Source organism: Microcebus murinus, chromosome 6 (genome assembly GCF_040939455.1).
Source record: "Microcebus murinus isolate Inina chromosome 6, M.murinus_Inina_mat1.0, whole genome shotgun sequence".
Lineage (NCBI taxonomy): Eukaryota > Metazoa > Chordata > Mammalia > Primates > Cheirogaleidae > Microcebus > Microcebus murinus.
Window position 1 is genome coordinate 28,800,551 of NC_134109.1, and position 22,409 is coordinate 28,822,959.

At 45.9% G+C, this 22,409-nt stretch overlaps 1 protein-coding gene across 3 annotated transcripts in view; it reads left to right on the plus strand.

The window, feature by feature from the left end:
- Positions 1 to 22,409, plus strand: part of DPF3 (double PHD fingers 3) — a 244,396-nt gene that overhangs the window by 36,924 nt on the left and 185,063 nt on the right. Inside the window, exon 1 of one of the 3 annotated variants that reach the window (XM_076003887.1) lies at positions 9,273 to 10,157. The exons of the other annotated variants lie outside the window; for them this stretch is intronic. Coding sequence (XP_075860002.1) covers positions 10,132 to 10,157 — 26 coding nt within the window. The 5' untranslated portion in view covers positions 9,273 to 10,131. Of the gene's footprint in view, positions 1 to 9,272; positions 10,158 to 22,409 lie in introns of those variants that run through there. 3 annotated transcript variants of the gene reach the window in all.

Consider the following 22,409-nt stretch of genomic DNA (forward strand, 5'->3'; position numbering starts at 1 on the left):
AAGAGAATAAGTTTGGGTTGGTCATGGTGGCTCATGCCTGTAATCCCAATACTTTGGGAGGCTGAGGTGGGAGCATTGTTCTAGGCTAGGATTTCAAGACCAGCCTGGGCAACATAGTGAGACTCTGCCTTTACAAAAAAATTAAAAAAACATTAGCCAGCATGGTGTCGTGCACCTGTAGTCCCAGCTACTCAGGAGGCTGAGACAGGAGGATTGCTTGAGCCCAAGAGTTTGAGCTTTCCATGAGCTATGATTGGGCTGTGGCAGTCTAGCCCGGGAGACAGAGCTAGAGACCCTGTCTCAAAAACAAACAAGTAAAAAAACGAATGTACACACACGCATGCACACAAAGAAGAGAATAAGTTTGGGCTCAAACAACTTGGATTTGAATCTCACCTTTGTCACTTAGAAGCCATGCAGCTCGGGCAAGTTATTTAACTCTTTTTGGGGGCCTGGTTTGATCATTTGGAGATAATAATAGTTCCCACCTTGTAGGGTTATTATGAGGATTAAATAAAAATGAATGCCACAATGTAGGTGAAGTGCTTAATACATAACCAGGCACATAGTAAGCGTTCAAACTGAGCTCATTTTTGCTACGAGACAAAGAGTAACCTCAGCTAACTTGTGGTTAGGCATAAAATCCATTGTCTCAGCAGACAGCTGAGAACAGACGCAGTAAAAGTTTACCCCTCCCCTATTGCAAACACTTTCCTAAACACAGGAAAGTGTTTGGCCCAAGCTCCTGCTGGCCAGGGAAGCAGGAGACATTGTATTCTCCTGGATAAGGGTCAGGTACACTGCTTAGGTTAGTCAGTGTGTTTGGCCCTGCTGTCACCTGCTTTATATAATGGCGTTCTCATTCATCTAAGAAATGTTTACTGAGCAACTACTATGTTCCAAGCGCTAAGAAAGGTTTGGGGAATGTTGAGTAGACTAAGACAAGGTGTGGGCCTTTCGGCACTGAATCTAGTATATAGGCTCAGCCTGTATCACAGAGAGACCCCCAAATAGAATGGCTAAATAAAACAAAGTTTTATTTATCTCTCAAATAAATCCTAGACTGAGCACACCAGGCTGGCAATGTAGGTCCATGAACTTATTCATGGACGTAGGTTTTTGTTTTTTCTTTCTTTCTATTTTTCATCTTGAAGTCTGTGTTTCAGGATGCGGGAAGTAGGAAGTGAGAAAGTCCAAGGCAAGCAGCTTGCTATTCAGGAGCTTCCTCTCCCATCCTATTTGTCTGGAACTCACTCATATGGCCACATCTTGCTGCAGGGGATGCTGGGAAATGTAGTTTGGGGCAGATGGCCATGTGCTTGGATGAAACTCGGGGGCAAGGGTTATCCTAAACAGGAAGATAGGAGAATGAATACTGAGGCACAGTTAGCAGATCATGCTTCAGGGACATAGAGAAGTAAATCGACGCTCATAATGGTTAAGTAAATGCTCCTCTCAAGAGCACCGGCTGAATCCTTAAGGAGAGAAATATGTTGTGGCCCTCATGGAAGTTTGGGCTTTGCAATCAGACTTCTGGGTTCAAATCCCAGCTCCGTCACCTCTGATACCTAACCCACAGGGTTGGTGTGAGGATTACATGAATTAACCCAGAGGAAGCTCTTGGGACAGGCCTGGCCCAGAGTAGATGCCGAATGAATGTGAGCGCTCACTGTTGGGGAGTGAGGGTGAGATATGTTCAAGAATACTCAAGGATATCTGGAGAATCACTCGCAGAGTCTCCACCTCCCTCAGTGTTTCAGCTTCCACGGGCCTTGTCTCCATGGATGCAACAGGGGGGTGTTGAACCCTCGGCTCCTCTTATTATTGAGAAATGTTAATGAAGATAAACTAGGCCATCTGAAGGGGCTGGTGCTTTGCAAAAACAGAATCAATGTGTGTTTGCCTGGGCTGGAGCGGCGGGAGGAATTCAGAGAGGATGTTTCAAGGTCCTGCTTAGCTTTCTGTAGCTTGAGTAGTAGCCAATGAATTTGGTGTACAGGCCTCTGTGGGAAGCGTGAGAACCCCTCTTCTTGGATGTGTCTCCAGATAAAGAGCTCTAGAAATTATTTAAAAAGTCCACCACTTAGCTAAATAAAAGGGGTGCTGGGTGGTGGGGACTCACAGGGGCTGGGGAGAACTCTACTCTTGGGGAAAGCCCTGATGCCTTTCTAGGGCCCCTTCCGCAAGAGGAGAAAAATGGAAAAGCTGCCTCCGCTGGGTGCTGGACTGGCAGAACTTGGGGTGTCCTCTTACAGGGAGCCATGTGCAGAGGGTATCACGTTTTCCATCTTTTGCAGGTGTCAGGTGGAAAGAGAACCTTCCTCGCTTTAGAACAAGAACCTTAACTTTTCCCTGGCAACTCACACAGTGGATAGATTTTAGCAGAAAAAGAAACACACATTGGGAATGATTTTCTGCCATCTTTCTGTCCTGTCTTGTTTTTTGGGGTCTCAGGAGGTTTAACATAGTTTTCCCTTACAGGTCTTGGACTTGGACTTCACACTACTCAGGAAGGGAGTGCTGGGTACTGTGTTGCAGTGGGCACCATTTGTGACTCTCTAAAAGCATCTAATTGACCCATAGGAAACGGGATGGATGTGGGAGAAGGTGGCACATATTAGAAGATGCATTGCTGTTCAGCGCTACACCTGTGACTGTGGAGAGGTCAGCAGAGGTGGGCCAGGGTGTGAGAGTAGCACTTGCAGGCCCAGGTAGGACTAGCTCATGGGCAGGTGGCAGCTGGTTGTGCCTTCCTCTCCTAACTTTAGCTGACCTCCCAGGCTTGACCTCTAGGTGTCACAAAGATCCTACACCTGGCTAGCTGGGCCTGTTGGTCAGCATGGTCTAGGGTTTTCACCTACATTTCTTCCATCTCTGGCTACCTCACTTCTTCTCTGCCATGGTTTTCCAAGTGGGGCTTTGGTATTCTTTCTTTAGCACTGGGCTCAACATTTTATTGTCCTACCATTAAGGAGGGCTTGGGAAGGGAGCTGGGGTGATGGTGGAGGTGATCTCACTTGGGTTTCCCATTCACCAAGGCTTCAAATGAGACTTTGACATCATCTCTGCACTAGATTATATGGATAGTCAAGATGTTCATCACAAAGGGTCAAATGCATAGTCTGTGCCTGGACCACACCCGCCATCCACAGGGCATTCTGAATTAATATTTAAAAAAATAGATCCTATAAGTCCCTTGTGATTATAACTATTTTACATCGCATTTGAGTTTGTGTATGTATGTGAGAAAAATGTGAATTTGTTGTATGAGCATCTATAATGTGCCATAAACATTGTAATCCTGCTTCGTATTTCTTCTTCTTCTTCTTTTTTTTTTTTTTTTTTTTTTTTTGAGACAGCTCTGTTGGCTTGGCTGGAGTACAGTGGCATCATCGTAGCTCACTGCAGCTTCAAACTCCTGGGCTCAAGCGATCCTCCTGCCTCAGCCTCCCATGTAGCTGGGGCTACAGGTGTACGCCACCACACCCAGCTAATTCTTTATTTTCAATAACCTGGGCACCTGGTCCTCTCTCACTTTCTGAGAGATCCTGTACTCAAACCTGCTAAATCAGTGGTGATTTTACACAGAGGGCAATTCAGGAAGAATAAATAAACATATTTACAGGACATGTTTTCTCCCCCTCCAATCAAAATGAAGAGAGCTTCATTGCCATGACCCAGGAGTGGGTGTGGTGTCAAAGAGTGTTTAGTCTTACGGTTTACTCTGCTGAGTAGAACAGCATCAGTGAGAAAATGGGCACTGCGCTTAGTCATTGAAAACTTCACAGCCAGGCATTTAGAGATAGTTTTTAAACTTTGCATTCTGAAATTAGACCTGGCTGCCTCTGTGGTCCCTATCATTGCACGGACTATAACCTTGTAACCCACGGGCCAGTGTTTTATTTATGTCAGTACCCTGCTTGCCCAACATAGTGCCCAGCACACAGTAGGGGCTTCGCAAATGTTCATTAAGAAACAATATGGGGCCGGGCGTGGTGGCTCACGCCTGTAATCCTAGCACTTTGGGAGGCCGAGGCGGGCGGATTGGTCAAGGTCAGGAGTTCGAAACCAGCCTGAGCGAGACCCCCGTCTCTACCAAAAATAGAAATAAATTAATTGACCAACTAAAAATATATATACAAAAAATTAGCTGGGCATGGTGGTGCATGCCTGTAGTCCCAGCTACTCGGGAGGCTGAGGCAGTAGGATCGCTGAGCCCCGGAGATGGAGGTTGCTGTGAGCTATGCTGACGCCATGGTACTCACTCTAGCCTGGGCAACAAAGTGAGACTCTGTCTCAAAAAAAAAAAAAAAGAAACAATATGGTAGAATGGTTAAAAGCACAGACTCTGTAGCCAGACTGCCTAGCTCTGTGACTTGTTAGCTGTGTGACTTTGTGCAAGTTACTTACCCTCTCTGGGCCTCAGTCCCAGTCTGTAAAATGGGACTGTATCAATCCCTACTTCATAGATGGGGATTGGATAAATTAATATATGTGAGCTCTTAGAGCAATGCCTAGCCTATGTACACTCTGCATAAGTGTTAGTTGCTATTATCAATATAAATATTATTACTGAACTGAATGGAAACCTAAGTCTGCCTATGGTGCCAGAGCCTCCCAGTGAATCTTTTCCATCTCTGGCTTCCATTTTGTTGCCACTTATCAGATCTCTTCTCCAGTCTCCCTTTGCGAAAACAGATTTGATTTCCATATAAAACAACTCTGCTTTACCCCCTCATGCCAAACAATTTTTTTTTAAAGGGGAAGCAAAAGCAAAGCAAAAACCCCAGATGTTTTTGAAGCAAACCCAGGCCCAGCTGGAATGGATAGTATGTTGAATTAATTACGTGGGGTAGAGGCTGTATAGCTTTTGGAAACTGCTCTCTTCCAAAGAAAGGGCCGCTTTCTCTGTCCCCTTCGTCTCTTTGCACAGAATGCTCGTCTTCCACGCTGGACTGATCCGTCTTTAGATGGACGGGGAGTCCTCCCCGGAATGACACATGCCACACAAACCATGGCTCCGAGAGCCTTGTACACCCGATTACTTTATCTTTCATCATGGTTACTTCTGTTTGTTGGCTTATTTTTTTTTAAAGTTTTAAATATTAAAATATAACATATATACAGAAAAGCACACATGTGTTCACCCAATAAGTTTTCACAAGTTGAACATGCTTGTGTCACCAACACCTGGATTAAGAAACAACGTGACGGAAGCCTAGCTGTGCCCCCTCCACTTACCACAGCACTCCCTACCAATCCCACCAAGGGCGATGGTGCTGATTCTAACCCCGAGCAGAATCTTCTAGTAGGTCCATTTTGGTGTCTGGATTTCTCCCTCAACGTCGAGGCTCCGAGATTCATCCGTCGTGTTGGCGGTAGTTGTAGATCATTCTCATCGCTGTATAGTACTCTGCCATGTAAATATAGCATGATTTATTTGCCCATTTTACCTGTGACGGGCATGGGGTAGATTCTGGTGTGGGACTCTGAGTAGGACCGCTCGAGACATGCCCGTACATGTCTGTGGAGACCGAAAAGTGTGCATAACTTGCCGCGGAGTTGGGGTCAGAGGCCAGGCATGTGTGTAGCAGATGCTGCCAAACACTTTTCCAAAGTAGGGGTGCTGATCATCCTCTTGATTTTGATGGAGAAAATTATTCTATATTCAGCTTCGATTTGGGTTTTAAAGCAGAATTCCATTACACTAATTCTGCTGGTTTTACCATTCCTCCTGTCCTCTCGCGCTTACGGGCCATATGGTAACCAGGTAAACGCACTCAAGTCACTGTAACTGCTTCTTTTTGGGGAGGCTCTTGAGAGACTTTTAGAGTTGCTACTTGAAATGGAAGTTTTAGGATTTTATTTCCTAAAATTTCTTCTTTTTTTTTCAAAAACAGAAAATACAATCACTGCACTGTCTACAAAAGAAGTCTCCCCTGCCTTCCCCCTGCCCAACCTTTTACTGAATGAAATTTAGAACTTAGGGAACTTTTGAGTGAAACTCAAATGCTAATGAGAAACAACATCCCCCCCCAAAAATAACAGCAAAAATATTATTTCACATACTGCTCTCTCTTAAAATTCCAAAGTGCCAAAGCACTCTCAAGTCCTGCAGCTCGGGGCAGTTATTATTTTATTTTGCAGATGGGAAAATGAAGACCTGCAGAGTTGACTTGACACAGTAAGAACTGGAAGAACTAGAGCTTGGAAGCCAGACCCACGCCTGGGGATTTGGACTTCTAGGAGCAGAGGGTCCCTTTACTAAGGAGAATTTCAAGGATGATGTGGCCGTATCAGGAATTCATCATCATCTCTTTAATGGATGACATTCACATCCTGGTGCTTGGCATTTTGTCTTGTTAGGAAGTGGTCTTCGGTAAGGACACATTGTCAAAGAATTTATTACTTTTTTGTTTGTAGTGGCCAAGAATTGAAACTAAGTAAATACCCATCAGTAGGGGAATGGTCCAATAGCTGCGGTGCCTTTATATTATGAACCATAACAGAATTGTTAAAAGGATTTTGGCAAAGTCTGGCAGAATATAAAAAGAGGAAGAAGTATGTGTATAACATATAATTGCATTTTTGTTAAACAAACAAACAAACAAACAAACAATAAACACCCCCCACCGCCAAACTCCACTGTGTGTGTGTGTGTGTGTGTGTGTGTGTGTGTGTAAAAATTACATGAGTATGGGGAAAGGACACAAACTAAGATAATAACATGGGCTACCTGGGAAAGCAGGGATGGGGTGATAATGTGGGAGGATGGAGTATAGGAAAGTCGCCTAGTGATATAATGCCGTTTGAATAAGTTATACATATGCATATATACATGTACTATGCATAAAGGGTGCATAAAAATATGTGTGCAAATAAATCAACCAAACAAAAGAGTGGTTCTAACAAGAACAGGGCTCTGGGCCCCACGCGGGCCAGTTAGCTTGGCAAGGGCGAGAGCCAGGTTCTGCAGATGCAGACTTTACCCTCTAGGTCAGTTATGTCGCAAGTGAAGGACACTCATCAGAAGTGGGCGGCTGAGTACAGCACACCACTGCGTCTGGCGTACCAGCAATCGTAGCTGCCATCTTTGAAGTGTGTGTACTACCGTGTTTCCCCGAAAATAAGACCTACCCATAAAATAAGCCCGAGCAGGATTTCTAAGCCTGAAAATAAGACCTAGTGATGGGCGTGGCTACGCAGCATATCTGTACAACCCATGCATTTCGTCGTGGAGTGGTAAAGAAGACGAGCAGCCCTTTTCATCTGCCCCATGAGAGCTCTATTGCTCGACATGAGAGATTGGGGCCAATGGTTCTAAAGGAAATAGAGTCGCAAGAAATTCAGGATGGAATTCGGGGTTTGGAGAGTTATGATGATGTTCCAGAAGGAGACGACTTAACTATATTTGAATAAATGTAGATTGTTGTACCGTACTTAAAAAAATAACACATCCCCTGAAAATAAGCCCTAGGGTGTCTTCTTGAGGAAAAATAAATATAGGGCCCTGTCTTATTTTCGGGGAAACACAGTATGTGCTGGCATCCTCATAATTTCTCAAAGTTAGATATTTTTATCCCCATTTTATGGATGGGGGGAAAACAAAGGCAAGTAACTCCAGGCCACAGAGTGAGTGAGTGGTGCTGAGATTCAAGCCCAGGTCTGTTTGGGTCCCAAACTCCTGCTTTTGAGGTCTTACTTGAATGCACAATCACAGGGGGAGCTGCCCCCCTGCTGCCCTGATCCCAGCTGAGAGTCTTACAGGGCCCTGCCACCCCCCTGTGGGTGCTAAAGTGCAGGTTTGCTATTGGAACGAATCAACCCACTCCCTAGTGAGCGTTTCCTGTGTGCACTCGCTGGCCTCTTTCCTGGTTTTGGATGGCAAAGCTGCTTACCTGTGTGAGGGGGAAAACAGCCTGTTGGGGCCTCTGTCCCCAAGAAAGCAGGGCTACACAGCAAAGTAGGGCATCTGGTTGTCCTATCTCAGGACGGGTGAAAGACAGACGGGCTTGTTAAAAAGGAGGACAGCTTTGCCAAGTGTGACATCTATCTGGCCCTTGCGCCTGTCACCAGCCACCTGGGGAGCAAATGCTCCTGTTTTCATGGGGCTTTCTCTTCCTACCTCTGCGTGCCACGCCCCCAGCCCCACTAACCACAAGGAACTAACAGTAGTGGCGCGTTTGGTGGCCCAGTTAATGTGACTTCCACACAAACGCCACTGAGTGCCTTTGTTGTCACCAAAGGTCCCCCAAAGTGAGTTCTTAAAATAAAAATCACAGTCCTGCAAATTGATGTCACCTGGGATCCCTTTTTTCTTTTCCTTGCCTTGGTTTCCTCATTCAAAATTCAAAATGGAAATCTGATTTTCCTCTTGTTTGCCATTAAGATATATGATGTAAATTTTTTTTAAACAGGAGGAGACATGTCATATGCTAGAAACATAAGGCCAGTTTTGTGTCTTAGGTTTTAGCTGAAAACAACAGTGCTGCTGACAACAATAGTTAATTGACATTTTTTTATGTAATAAGTCTGGATGTTTCCAGTGTGCCTGGACCACTGTTTTCTACAGGGTGCTGTGTTTTAACAATGGCAGCGGTGACTTCCAGGAACAGGCCTGTTTCATAAAGGTTAACTTGACTGCAGAGGTTGGCCGGCTGCAGGGACGGCCTTCCCTGGGCCTCCTGCCCTCTCCGTGGCAGATGGCCGCCATTCCCCTGGTGGGTTGGCACAGCTGGCGCTAGAGCCACTGCCTGCTGCCTTCCTTCACTGCTCGTGGAAACCGCCACAGATCCCGGGAGGGGAGGGAGAACGAGGAGAAAGTGTGCAGCAGGCTGGGGTCTTCACTGCAGGCCTGGGGCAAGGACTGCCCACGGCCAGGGCGTTTGCTCTCTGCACAGAGAGTGTAGGCTGAGCCTTATGGATGTGGACAAACTACCTGGTTTTTTAGAGCCTCCGTCTATCTTTCTGGAAGGGCAAAATTCTTTTGAACGATGTCATGATTGTGAACAGTGTTCTTAGTTCTTTAAGGGCTGGGACCAGGTCTCCCATATAGGGCACAGTGCCTGGTGCATAGTAGGACCACAAAGTAATATTTTCCCCTGATATGGAACCCCCTATAGATCCATGGCTGGGCAGCATGACAAGCAATCATTTAGGAAACACTTTCCTTCTTCCTTTGCATTTCTCTGTGCCTGACAAAGTATGGCATCTGTTCACCTTTCCTCCATCCTCATTCCTGTTTGCATTTATTTTGCTTAAAAAGGCATCTGTTCACCTTTCCTCCATCCTCATTCCTGTTTGCATTTATTTTGCTTAAAAAGCATTTTCCTTCTGAACAATTAAGTAGAGCTGATAGGACCCTACCAGACACCCCTCTCCTGTTTGCATCCTGAGAGGGGTTGTTGAAATGTGTTCTGTTTGGTTCAGCTTAAATCTAGGAGTAGATTGACCAGTGTGGTAGGAGAGATTGTCTTCGTCCTAAGAGCTGCCCCTAATAGGTATGTAGAGTCTTCTGAGGTCTCTGGACAGTGCAGTTTACCCAGATCCAGATAAGACAGGGGCTAGAACTCCCAGTGGGCTCCTGGGCGCTGGATGGGAGGGTGTCCTTTAGAGAAAAGGGGAAAAAAATCCACCCAGATGGAATGATAAAGGAGTGACATCACAGTAGGCATGGCAACCGTGGGGTAATCACAATCTCCCCACGAGGTGGTCAGAACCCCAGGGGAAGACCTAGTTTCATCAAGCTCCTTTTCCCTTTACAGCAGGCAGGAGCAGGGAGGCGTGGAGGAGGGATTGCTTATCCGACGGCTAGGACAGGCCACGGGGTTTGTGTCTTACCCCAGAACTGCCCCGCTGCCCTGAAAATCCCTCTGGGGAGGGTGGTGTGCCACTTCAAAGCATTCGCATTCTGTCGCTTTATCATCCAGGGTTGCCCTGGGAGTTTGGCAGGAGAGAGGGAGCAAAGAGGGAGAGACGGAAGCGCGTCATTGGAGGGTGAAGTAGAGATAGGATAGGATTGCCAGAGCTCCATCCTCAGTGACTCCTCCCCAGACGCTCTGACCCTCTCTGAGATCCCACGGTCAGTGTCCTCTGCCTCCCTGGCCTCTCCGGCCTGCCGTTCTGCAGAAGATGGTGTTGCGCTGCCTGGAAGCCATGTAAGTTGTGCCGATTCCAAAGCCACTTGTGTCTCCAGCTGAAAGAGACAAAATCTTCCGAATAGCTCCTGAGGCCCCTGGGTGTAAAGAAAGAAGCTTCGTGGTGAACGTTTGCACTCGGGACAGCTGGGGATGTTGTCTCAGGCAGGTGTATCCTGAACGCTGTGATGGTTTTAGGTGTCAAAGAATTGCATAAGGAGCTTGAACCAGGAGGTTGGTATTACAGGGCTTCTGGGTGCCCTGGGCCCAGAAATCATCCCTCCTTTCCTGTCAATGTGGGGTGACTGTGCCCAGGTCTGACCTGGTTGCTGTCTCTCTGTGGGTCACATCATAGCTGCTTGTTTGTCTTCCTGCCACCTGGCATTTTTGGGCTCTTAGAAGTGGGTGAGCAGCTCTCTCATGAGGCTAGCTGGTCTGTCTCCTACTCTTCAGCAGAGCCCTACGCCCCAGTTGTGGATATATGAGGACATCGAAGGGTCCCCTGGGAGGCATGCTCTTTGCTGCTTTAGTCAGGATATCTGGAGTTCCTGCTGCACGCAGGGGAAAATGCTTACCCAGCTCCTTGTGGCTCTGGGTAACTTTGTAAAGTGAGTTTATGTATCATTTAATTTTTTTATTGACATAAAATTTACATAACATAAAATTCACCATAAAGTTGCAATTATTTGAAAGTGCATAATTCAGTGGTTTTTCGCATATTCACCATGCATGTTGTGCAACTGCCACCAACATCTAATTCCAGAACATTTTTATCACTCTAAAAAGAAATCCTGTAGTCACTAAGTAGACAGCCCTCATTGCCTATGGCCTCAGCTCCTGGTAACTACTAATCTACTTTGTCTCTGTGGATTTCCCTACTCTGGGTATTTTGTATAAATGAAATCAATATTTGTGGCCTTTTATGTCTAGTTTCTTTCACTTAGCACAATGTTTTCAGTGTTCAACCATGTTATAGGTATATCAAGACTTCATCCCTTTTTGTGGCTGAATATTAGTCCATTGTGTGGATATGCCACACTTTATCCATTCATCTGTTGGTGGATATTTGGGTTAACTTTTTAGTTATTATGAAGAGTGTAATATGAACATTCATACACAAGTCCTTGTGTGGACATACGTTTTCAGTGCTCTTGGGGATATACCTAGGAGTGGAATTGCTGGGTCGTGTAACTCTGTGTTTAATGTTTTCAGGTACTGCCAGACTGTTTTCCACAGGGGCTGCAGCATTTTACATTCCCACCAGTAATGTATGAGGGTCCAATCTGTCTACACTCTTGCTGACACTCGTGATTCTTGTCTTTTTTTTTAACTTAAAAAAAAATTTTTTTTTTAGAACCAGTGAAATAGAGAAATGTCTTTTTAATTATAGCTATTCTAGTGGGTATGAAGTGGTATATCATTGTGGTTTTAATTTGCATTTCTCTGATGACTAAAAGATGCTACATAACCTTTCATGTGCCTATTGGCCATTTGCATAACTTATTTGGAGAAATGTCTATTCAAATCCTTTGCCCATTTTTAAATTGGGTTGTTTATCTTTTTTTTCCGTTGGTGAGAAGTGGGTTTATTTTAACACAAAAGTGTTCCCTCCCCTACTCCAGCATGATGTGACCATCCTGTGGAGGTGGAGGAGTTTAGTGGGTCACTTAAAAGCAGGCGTAGGTCTTTGCATCTTAGGCCACTCCTCCATGTTTTTGGGAGTCTCCTCTTCCTCGGCTACCCTTAAATGTTTTTTCCCCCAGAGTTTCTGTCCTTGATTCAGTTCTTGTTTTGCCCTCAATTCCTCCCACGCTGACCTCACCCACACCCATGGCATCCATCGCCACATGCATGTTGATTGCTCCCAGATGCATGTGTCTGTCCTGGACTTCCCTCTCGAGTGCCACAGCTACCTGGCACCTCAACGTGTCCAAAACTTACCACATTCCTTTGCTACCCCTTCACCTTCTGATTCTGTGCCTGGATAAGCACTGTTGTTATCCACCTCGTCAGTCATGCTGGAGGTCACCTTGGACTCACTCCTTCCCCTCTCTCCCAGGTACGTCTGCCCTCTTCTCACCAGTCCTGTCCATTTGTTCTTTTCAATAGCTCCTTCTCGTTTGCCCTCAGTTCTTCACTCCCACTCTGGCTGCTTTGGTCCAGGTCTTTGTCATTCCAACTAGACTTCCTCATTTCGAGTTCCTTCTATCTATCCAGACTCTGTTAGAATGATCCAATTATATCAATGATTTCTTTTGTTTTCAAGACAGAGTCTCACTCTATTGCCTGAGCGAGAGTGCCATGGCATCAGCCTAGCTCACAGCAACCTCAGACTCCTGGGCTCAAGAGATCCTCCTGCCTCAGCCTTCTGAGTAGCTGGGACTATAGGCATGTGCCACCATGCCTGGCTAATTTTTTTTCCATATATTTTTAGTTGTCCAGCTAATTTCTTTCTATTTTTAGTAGAGATGGGGTCTCGCTCTTGCTCAGGCTGTTCTTGAACTCATGAGCTCAAATGATCCACCTGTCTCAGCCTCCCAGAGTGCTAGGATTACAGGTGTGAGCCACCTCGCCCAGCCTACCATTGCCTTCTTAAAACTTTTCAGTGACCCCTTGTTGCCTGAAGAATAAGCTTCCGACTCCTTTGTTGGGAGTATGGACCTTCCTGAATTTGACCTCTACCTATCTCTCCAATGTCTTATTCCCTTGCACATCACCCCCAGTCCTTTCTCCAGTCTAAAGGAATTTCTTGAGGTTTCTTGAATGGGTTGTGTTCCCTTAGACTGTCATGCCTTGGATGCCATACTATTGGTAAGAGCTTTATTTATGTGTCCAAGGATAGATTTTCAGGGCTGGATTATGGACCCAAAATGGCGTAAACTAAATACTATGGATAGAGAACATGGTGACTGTGGGTTGGATTCGATATTGATTCAATCATTTATTCATGTGAAAGAATGATTTCCACACTGAATGGAAATTAAACTGCATTGTATTGCATTTATGAACCACCTGTATTGCAAAAGAGATGGACTCTTTTGGAAATATTCTGACATTTGCCCCATCCACAGCCCACAGTTACTTTATTTACTTTCTGCACCAAAACCAGCAGGTTACAGGGTGTGACACGCATATGTGTATTTTGGAAGCCGATGGGACAAAATATTTGAAGTCAGATTTGGTTCCCAAGGTTGCCGTAGCAACCGACTAGTATGAATACCAGCATCCCATACTCATTTGGAGCCCTTCACCTTTAACCTCCGGATGTCTTATAACCTTTTCTGAGGATATTAGTCCCTAGCCAGAGAAACAGAATTCAACCAAAGGAGTGATTCCTGGTCCTTTCCAAATAACTTTTAAAAATATTTAATTTACCTTAGATTGCTATTTAGTGCTTTCCCTTTCTCCCTCAAATTTTTACTTAGAAAAGTTTCAAGCCTTCTTTAAAATTATGAAAATAGTACAATGAACACCCCTATACCCTTTGCTTAGATTCACCATTTATAGGCATTTTGCCGCCACATTTCTTTTCCTCTCTCCCTCCACCTTTTATGCACATGAGTGTGCCTGTGTGGGTGCACACTGATGTTTCAGGAAGAGCGAGAGTTAGTCTGTAGTCACCTTCTTCTTCTTGGTATGTTTTCAAGCTTCTGGTGAAACTCAGCGCCAAAACTGAAGCCTTGAGTTCTTGGCTCCGTGCCGCCGCCGCTGACTGGAGCACACTCGGACGATCCTGAGCAAGTTCCTTCCCCTCTCCGAGCCTCAGTTTCCCTGTCTGTAGCATGAGGGCTTGGATCACCTGCTCTTTAAGGCCTCTCCCTGTACCCGGTGTTCTATGGCCTTGTGATGGTCAGAAAATCTCAGCCCTTTGGGAAAATTGTAAGAAGATACTTAAGGTACTTGTGAGATGAACCCTAGAAATTTATTGCTGGCTGGGCTTTGGCCAGGACAGTGTCTGGTTTATAGCAAGGATGATTTTTCCCCTTGGGAGAGCTACCAGCGGGAGGCAGGCTCGGTGGGGGGCGTGGGGGGATGGGGAAGCAGGGGGAACTCTGATCTGCTTGCTGCTGAGTGAGCAGCCTGAGGGACGTGGACCCCCTCCCCCACCACATTTCCTTGAGGTGCCTGCTTGTCTAATTTGCTGTTTGCCTTGCTTTCCCCACACCCTTTTATAGCTACTTTTGTTCAAGGATCTTGCCACCTCCTTTTTCTGTCCCTGGCCCACTTCCAGGTTAAATATCTGAGAAAGACAGTGGTGGCCTGAAGACGTTGGTGACATGGGTGACTCTCGTGGGTGGACATGAACAAAGGCTGCACTCTCTGGGGGAGGGGTGATTGCTACTGCTTGCTAGAGGCTTCCATGGTGTTCCTACCCACAGAGCCCAGGGCAGAGGACCTAGATGGGCCAGACTGATTTAATGTGTTTAATTCCCACGAGTAGGGTTGGTTCTAGTAGAGGGGAAAAGGACTTAGGGGTTGAGGAAAGGAACTGGTGAGAGCAGGGTGACAGGGGTTCATTTATTCATTGGATAAGTGTTTCCTGAAGACCCACTTATTATGTGCAAGGTCCTTTTACCCAGAAAGATGACCTTGGGTAGCCGTCATTAATGTGTACCAGACACTGTGCTATGTGTTGTAGAAGTGGTAGCAGTAACGTTAATGATTGTCATACCTCCTCTCGACAATCACATGCTAAGTGTGTTACATCCATTCCGTGTAATCCTCCCAACTTTGATGAGGCAGTGTTGTCCCCTTCCTGCAGGAGAGGAACAGGGAGGCTTAGAGCTGTCCCTTGCTCAGGAATTAGTAAGTCAGATTTCAAATCCCACACTCTTAACCCCTGCCTCCTGTTCCCAAGTTTATGGAATGGTGCCAGTCTGTGACAGTTTTCACTGGTCCAAAATATAAGGACAACGTGACTAGATTTCTAGTATAGCTGACTTTATTTTATTCAGTGGTTCTCAACTGGGGTGATTTTGTCCCAGGAGATGTTTAGAAATGGCTGGAGACATTTTTTGGTTGTTACACTGGGGGGTGGTGCTGGTGTGTTCTGGGGAGTGGCCAGGGTCACTGCTAAACGCTAACCCTCCTACAGTGCACAGGGCGGCTCCTCATTCCCCTCCCCCCGCCACACACGGCATCATCCAGTCCAAAGTGTCAACGGTGCTGAGGTTGAGGAACTCTGATTTAATTTGAAGGATTATCCTTAATCTTAACATTTTATTATTCTGACTTTGGGGATATGTATTAAATGTCCTGTCTTAAAACACACACACACACACACACACACACACACACACACAATGGTATTAAAAAAAAAAGTTATGAAGACTATGATGATCCCTCCAATTTTTTTTTTGTTGTTGTTGTTGTTAAAAATATCTTGGACTATGAAATTTAAACATCTAGGAATGACTTGATCTAGGAATTCTATCAAAATACTGTTTATTTGGGATTAAAGAAGGAAAGTGTCTCATGTTCCAAGTGAGGCAATGCTTGCTGACCGGTTCTTGGACTCCTGGAGTTTGATTTAATAACAAACATTTACTGACCACTTACTGCCTTATATTGTGCCAGGCCCTACGGGAGGTCAAAAGGAGTTTTGCCCTGGCGATCTTAACGATCTCCGTTGACAGAAAGTGAGCATGTGTAAATCGGGGAACAAGGAATTTATTCACTGGTTGATGCTAATGTGGCAAAGCAAAGGGTTTCTACCAGAAAGAATTTTAGGTTTTTGCTTTGTGTCTGCCATCAAGTGACTTTAGGCAAGGCACTTCATTTTTTCTGCCTCTTGCTTTCTTGTCGGTTCCCTCTCTTGAATGAGAGCCCCGCAGGCCCGAGTGAGAAAGCTGTTCCCAGTGCCTCCTTTTCCTCCTAGCCCCAGTGGGACACCTAGGCTTGCCGATTGTATTTTAGAGTCTGCCCCGTCTCTTCCTAGTCCAGTGCATTCTGCACCCAGCCGCTGCAATAATCTTGCTAAAACATAAATCCATTCACGTCATCCACCTCTGCTTAGAACCTTCAGTGATTTCCTCATTGCCCACAGGATAAAGTCCAAACGCCTTGGCAAGACGCTCTTGGCCCTGTCATCTCTTTCTCCGCCTCTGCCCCTCACCCTATGGCCTGGACATGCTAAATAGCTCACTCTTCTCTGAGCACAAATTGTTGACCCACCTTCCTGGATTTCCCTTTCCTCTCTTTTCCACTTGGTAAAATCATACTGACCTCCTAAGGCTGAACTCTACCATCTCCTCTGGAAGCTGCCCCAGACCCTGGAGACAGAGTCCTGTTCCCCATCTCTCTTGAGCACCGGCCTGTGAGCCTGTTGAAGGCAGGACGTGGGTTTGTCTTGCTCTGTCATGTGGATGACATCACTGATGATGTCACTGTGCTTAGCATGTGGTAAGTGCTCAGCCATTGTTTGTTGAGCAGAAAACAAATGGATAAAGGAGGAAAAATTTAAAGTGGAGATAATGTTCACTTTTTGTTACCACCCAAGGGTGCTTGTGGCATGAACATGAGATAATATTTTTTTGCAGAACTTTTAAAAAGATGTAAAGCTCCACAAATGCAAAACAATGTATTTACCATTGTTTTCAGAAGTAGAGATTACTCACCTTTGAACTATGGATGAAAAACTTTAGCATTTCTTCCATTAATATCATCATTACCTCCTGTATTTCTAAGGGCAAAGGGAATGGTTGTCGAGTACTGGGAGTTGGTAGGCCACGTAGAAAAATCCAAGTGGCCAGAATTTTGCACAATTCAGCAGAAATATGGCTTGAATTGTGACTCACTGGCTTGGACCTGCCCAGAGACCTCTGGTGACAACACGTTCTTTTCTTATACAGAGCGAAGGCTGAAAGTAGAGAGCTGGGGTGGGAGGGAGGGCCTTGGTTTTCTTTCTCTTTCTGAAAAGTGCGTTCCATTTTCTTTCTTCTCTTTCTGATTCTTCTGTTTTCTGAATATTGTGTGTCTGAGTCACCCCAAATCGAACATGGTACACGAGAGAAAGAAGAAGTAAAGAAACGGAAAAAGAAAACTGGACTTGTGTAGCACTTTGCAAAGGCTATTATACTTTCATGATTGGTGTCTGTGAATATGTCCTAATCCCAGCGCCACCCCAAGACTGTAGTTCTACTGAGGGTAGATATGTTCCTTGAATACTTTTGCACACTCTGCAGGTGCCTCACAGGTAGTAGGTGTACAGGAATGTTTGCTAAATGAACAAAGGAGCTCACTCAGTAAGAACGAAGTTTACCTCTTGTGCCAAGTCCTTGGTGCACCATGTCTCTCTTTTGTTGTTTGTTTTTTTCCTAAAAGGAGGGATTTTGGCTGGGCACAGTGGCTCACACCTGTAATCCTAGCACACTGGGAGGCCGAGGCAGGTGGATCATTTGAGCTCAGGAGTTCAAGACCAGCCTGAGCAAGAGCGAGCCCCCGTCTCTACTAAAAACAGAAAGAAATTAATTGGCCAACTAAAAATATATAGAAAAAATTAGCCAGGCATGGTGGCACATGCCTGTAGTCCCAGCTACTCGGGAGGCTGAGGCAGAAGGATTGCTTGAGCCCAGGAGTTTGAGGTGCTGTGAGCTAGGCTGACGCCATGGCACTCTAGTCCAGGCAACACAGTGAGACTCTGTCTCAAAAAAATAAAAAAAGGGGAGATTTTTTTTCCCCCTCTTTTTACCCAGATCACGATAGAGGTAAGTTTCTTTGACACTCTCTCTGGGCAGCCCTTACTGTCACCCACGGGTTTTACTCTCCTCTGGACACCACCTGGGGACTCAGAGTCTGAGATCCCTCTGCCTCTCAGACCCCTGAGGGTTGCCCCATCCCAGAAAGTCCCAGAAAGGGGGAGCAAGGAGTAAACAGAGTGTGGGGAGGAAGCCTAAAGGATTAATTGGTTAAACTTTATTACAAAGGCTGGTCCTATTGTTTACAGGCCATTAAAAACCATTATCATCTTCCCAGGCTAGGCAGACAGCAGCTAGCTGCTTTGATGCATGTCTTAGAGAGATAAGGAAAATTTATCCCTTGTTTTGACTTCAGAATTTCTTCTTTGTTTATTATCTGACATGCTATTCAACTTTCTGTTCAAATGTCCCTGATCTCAAGACAACTTTTTCAAGTTGTTGGCAGGGGAATTTCAGGTTGGAATCCTGCAATTTCGGAGTTAGAAGAGACCTGTGAGATAAATGACTGTCCCTGACTTGCCTCCTCCCTCTCCCACCCTGCCCCCATCCCTGGCAGAGCAGTTCCTGGACTCTCAAGTAATTTGCACTTATTGATCTCTGAGCAGGGCAGACTTTTCTCATGACCTTCAGCTAATCTTCCCACCTCCATGGCCACGTCTTCTACTCTGTGAAGAAGACTTCTTAGAGCTCCCCTGCCCCACTCCAGATGACCAGCTCTCTGCTTAGTATCCCCAGAAGACTGTGTGCATAAATGAATGAGTTGTCTTAACTGCCATCTTCTGTGACAGGTATATCCAGGGTTCCCTTGGGTGGGCTGGGCAGAGCCCTTACCCACATCGCAGGCAATCTGTCTGCTCCAGTGACCTTCTCGAGGGTGTGGCATTGCATCCGGACAGATACAGGCAAGGCTGTACCCACCCTGCAGTGTGCAGATTCTTGCCCAGTGATCCTGGGAGATTTTCTGTGTCTCAGAGCTGAAATGAAGCCCTCAAGTGGTACTGAACTTACTTTTAGCTGGTTGATTAAAGAGTTTGAGTGTGCTCTGTGAGAGGCTGAGCCAGCTTGGCAGATACTGTGTGCTCACATGGTTGTTGAACAAGTGAATGAATGGATGTAGGAATCAGGAATGCCAGCCCGTGCCAGGTCGCTCCCTGTGGGTCTGTGTATTCAATTCAGTAAGTGTATTTTCTCTTTTCCTGGATTTCCTTTTATTTTATTTTAATACATTTAGGGGGTTAGAAGTTGAGTTCTGTTACACGTGTGTATTGCAGAGTGGTGAAGTCTGGGCTTTTGGTGTACCCATCATCACCCGAGTAGCGTTCATTGTACCCCATAGGTAATTTTTCATCCCCTCCCCCTTCTCCCTTGCCAGTCTCCAGTGTCCACTGTGCCATGTGTGTGCCTGGTTGCAATAAGTATTCACCAGGGCCTGCTCTGGGGAGGAGCTGGTGCTGTAGGGGCGTCAGAAAGATGCATGAGACCTGGTTCTTGACATTCCAGAGTCCACATCTAGAGGTCAGTGAGGCTGATTATAAGACAAGACAGGAAAGCACAAATGGAAAGAGAGATACAAGCAACTTTTGAAGGGTCATAAAGCTTAACTGTGGCTTAATTCTGAATGAGGGTATCAGGAGAACTTCACAGAGGAGGCGCTTTTTAAGGATTTCAGTGAACAGGGAAGAGAGTGGGAAAGGAGATCCAGGCTGGTGCCAGGGCAAAGTACGGAGACCTGAAAGTGCCCTTATCTTGTCACACAGACCAGTGCTGGCAGCCTCAGTCTAAAGCCACATCCCTCTTCCAGCCAGGGTGGCTCCAAATCCATCACAGACAGCACCAAATAATCCCAAGAATTTTTTCCAGGCATCTGACCCTGGGGGCAAGGCTCAGGGCAGACATTCCTTTCCTTCACAGTCCTCCACCTCTTTGCTGGCTGTTGCTGGATTTTGCTCTCCTTTGGGGGGTGCACAGGACAAACTCAGGGAGGCCTTGGAGTTGGTGAAGGTAGACAAACACCTGGTCCTTCAGCTTCCACGAGACACTTTTTTGCCCCTCCCCCAGCCTTCCTCATTGCTTCCTTTCCAGGCTTTGCTCACTCTTTCTCTCTTCTAGAAGGCCTTCCTCCTATTCCTGTTTGATTCCTGTTTGCCCTGCAGCCCAGCTTGCCTACAGCTGGAAGGTAGCACACCCTTTTCTGAGCCCTTAGAGCATATCCCCTGTTGAGGGCAGGGCCAGAGATCCCACACTCCCTATTCCTCACAATGATTGCCACTGGATGGCTGTCCCATAGGCTAAGGGAAGAATGGAGCTTCCTACTTACTCCCTGTTTAGTTACAAACAGATACCCAGGCTCCATGTGATTGTAACATATCAAAAAAACTTATAAATCCCTCACCTCCCTGATTTTTCCATGTTCTCAAGGTAACTGCTTAGTTTCATTCCCAGGAGTGGGAGAAATCCAAGAAAGAATTCTTGGTCTTGGGGAGCAGGATCGAGTATAGCGATGTCTTGGAAATGGAAGAGTCCCCTGCCTCCTCGCTCCCGCTGTGCTGCAGCCCATATATAATCGTGGGGAGCTCCCCCTCGCCGCCTTGCTTATCTCTGCCTCACATTCACAGGCTCCCCAGCCTGGAGTCTCTCTGGATGTTGGCCAAGCCAGTTGGGAATGCATAATAGCTGAGATACAGGACGGGGCGAGCCCGCCATGTCCTTGCATGCCGCAGTGAAGGTCTCCCTTCTCCTCCCTTTCCTGCCTGTTAGCCTTTTCTCTGGCACCGGGAACTAATCTTTCTGGTGTAGCCTCTCTGATCTTTGAAAGAAGGGAGACCCAGATTCCATGTTTGCAGGTGGCTGTGCTAGTAATTATGGACGTCCCTTGGAGAATGGTAGGAAGGTTTGGGTGTGCAGCTTTAGACCAAATGGCGTTTAGCTGCTAGCCGCCGTTTTGACACCTCGCCACAGGGCCTCGTGAGCTTAAAACCTTCCCTGCAAACCTTTTGTGTCCTAAGAATCTTTGCCCCTGCCCCCTGAGTCCCCCAAACTCACTTGGTTTTTATGACCGAGACTTTGCTTTTGCTTTAGCATCCTTCTGTTTTGCTTTTTGTACAGGCAGCAACAGAGATGAGAAAAGGAAAGGCCTCTAGAGAAGATTCTACCAGGGGTCCTCAAACATTTTAAACAGGGGGCCAGTTCACTGTCCCTCAGACCGTTGGAAGGCCGTTGGAGAGTGCGGTGCACATTCCACACATGCGCACTGTGGGTCCGGGAGGAGTTGGCTGCTAAGCAGGACAGGCAGCAGTGACAAAAACACCCGGCAGGCCAGATAAATGTCCTTGGTGGGCCGCATGTGGCCCATGGGCCATAGTTTGAGGACCATGGGAGCAAGAGCTCCTGGGATATTGGGTAAAGTCTTCATGCGGTCACGTTGGTGCTCGAAAAGTTTTGGACTTTGGAGCATTTTGGATTTTGGATTTTCGAATTTGGGTTGCCCCACCTCTACTGGGGATTAGGACTTCAACATGAATTTTTGGGAGGACACAGTTCAACCCATAACATTCCCCTTCCTTCTTAAAAAATGCATGGTGTGTGTGTATATGTCTCTATATATGTATTTTTTGTGTTGTTTTTGAAAAAGAAAAACCTCCTTTGAGGAGGAAAAATTCAAACACTACAGAAGAGCAAATTGAGAGAGAAAAGTAAATCTAAGTTTCACTCATCCCTGTTCCCACATCCTCAGACCCTGGTCTTCCAATACAGACTTGCCTGTTTTGTTTCTTCCCTGTATTTTTCTGGTGATGTTCTATGAACATAACAATATACCTATCCTTTTGTTTTTTTCTCCCTTTAAATCATTGTATTCCAAATGCCCTGTTCTGCATCTTGTTTTTTAAATTTAACACTATAGCACAGAGATCACTCTGTATCAATAGGTATACATCTGTCCTATGTTTTTGGTTTTTTGAGACAGGGTCCTCCTGGCCTCAAGCAATCCTCCCACCTTGGCCTCCCAGAGTGCTAGGATTACAGGTGTGAGCCACGGCACCTGGCCCATCTGTTCTATTTTTAACAGATGTGTAGCATTTCATTGTGTGGTTATACCATGATTTATTTAATTTCACTTCTCTCTGTTTTTTTTTTGAGACAGAGTCTTGCCCTGTTGCCTGGGCTAGAGTGCAGTAGCATCAGCATAGATCGCTACAACCTCAGACTCCCAGGCTTACCTGATCCTCCTGCCTCAGCCTCCAGAGTAGCTGGGACTATAGACATGCGCCACCATGCCTGGCTAATTTTTTCTAGTTTTAGAAATAGAGACAAGAGACAGGGTCTCGCTCTTGCTGAGGCTGGTCTCGAACTCCTGACCTCAAGTGATCCTCCCATCCTGGCCTCCTAGAGTGATAGGGTTACAGGTGTGAGCCACTGTGCCTGGCCAATTTCACCTCTTCATGAACATTTAGATGATTACCAATCTTTGCTGCAATTGAAAAAATTTGTATATATCTTTCTCTGCACCTGAGTGTAAGTCATTTGCACATCTCATTCCTTCCTAAGGTTCTTATATAGTATATATATTGAGTATATT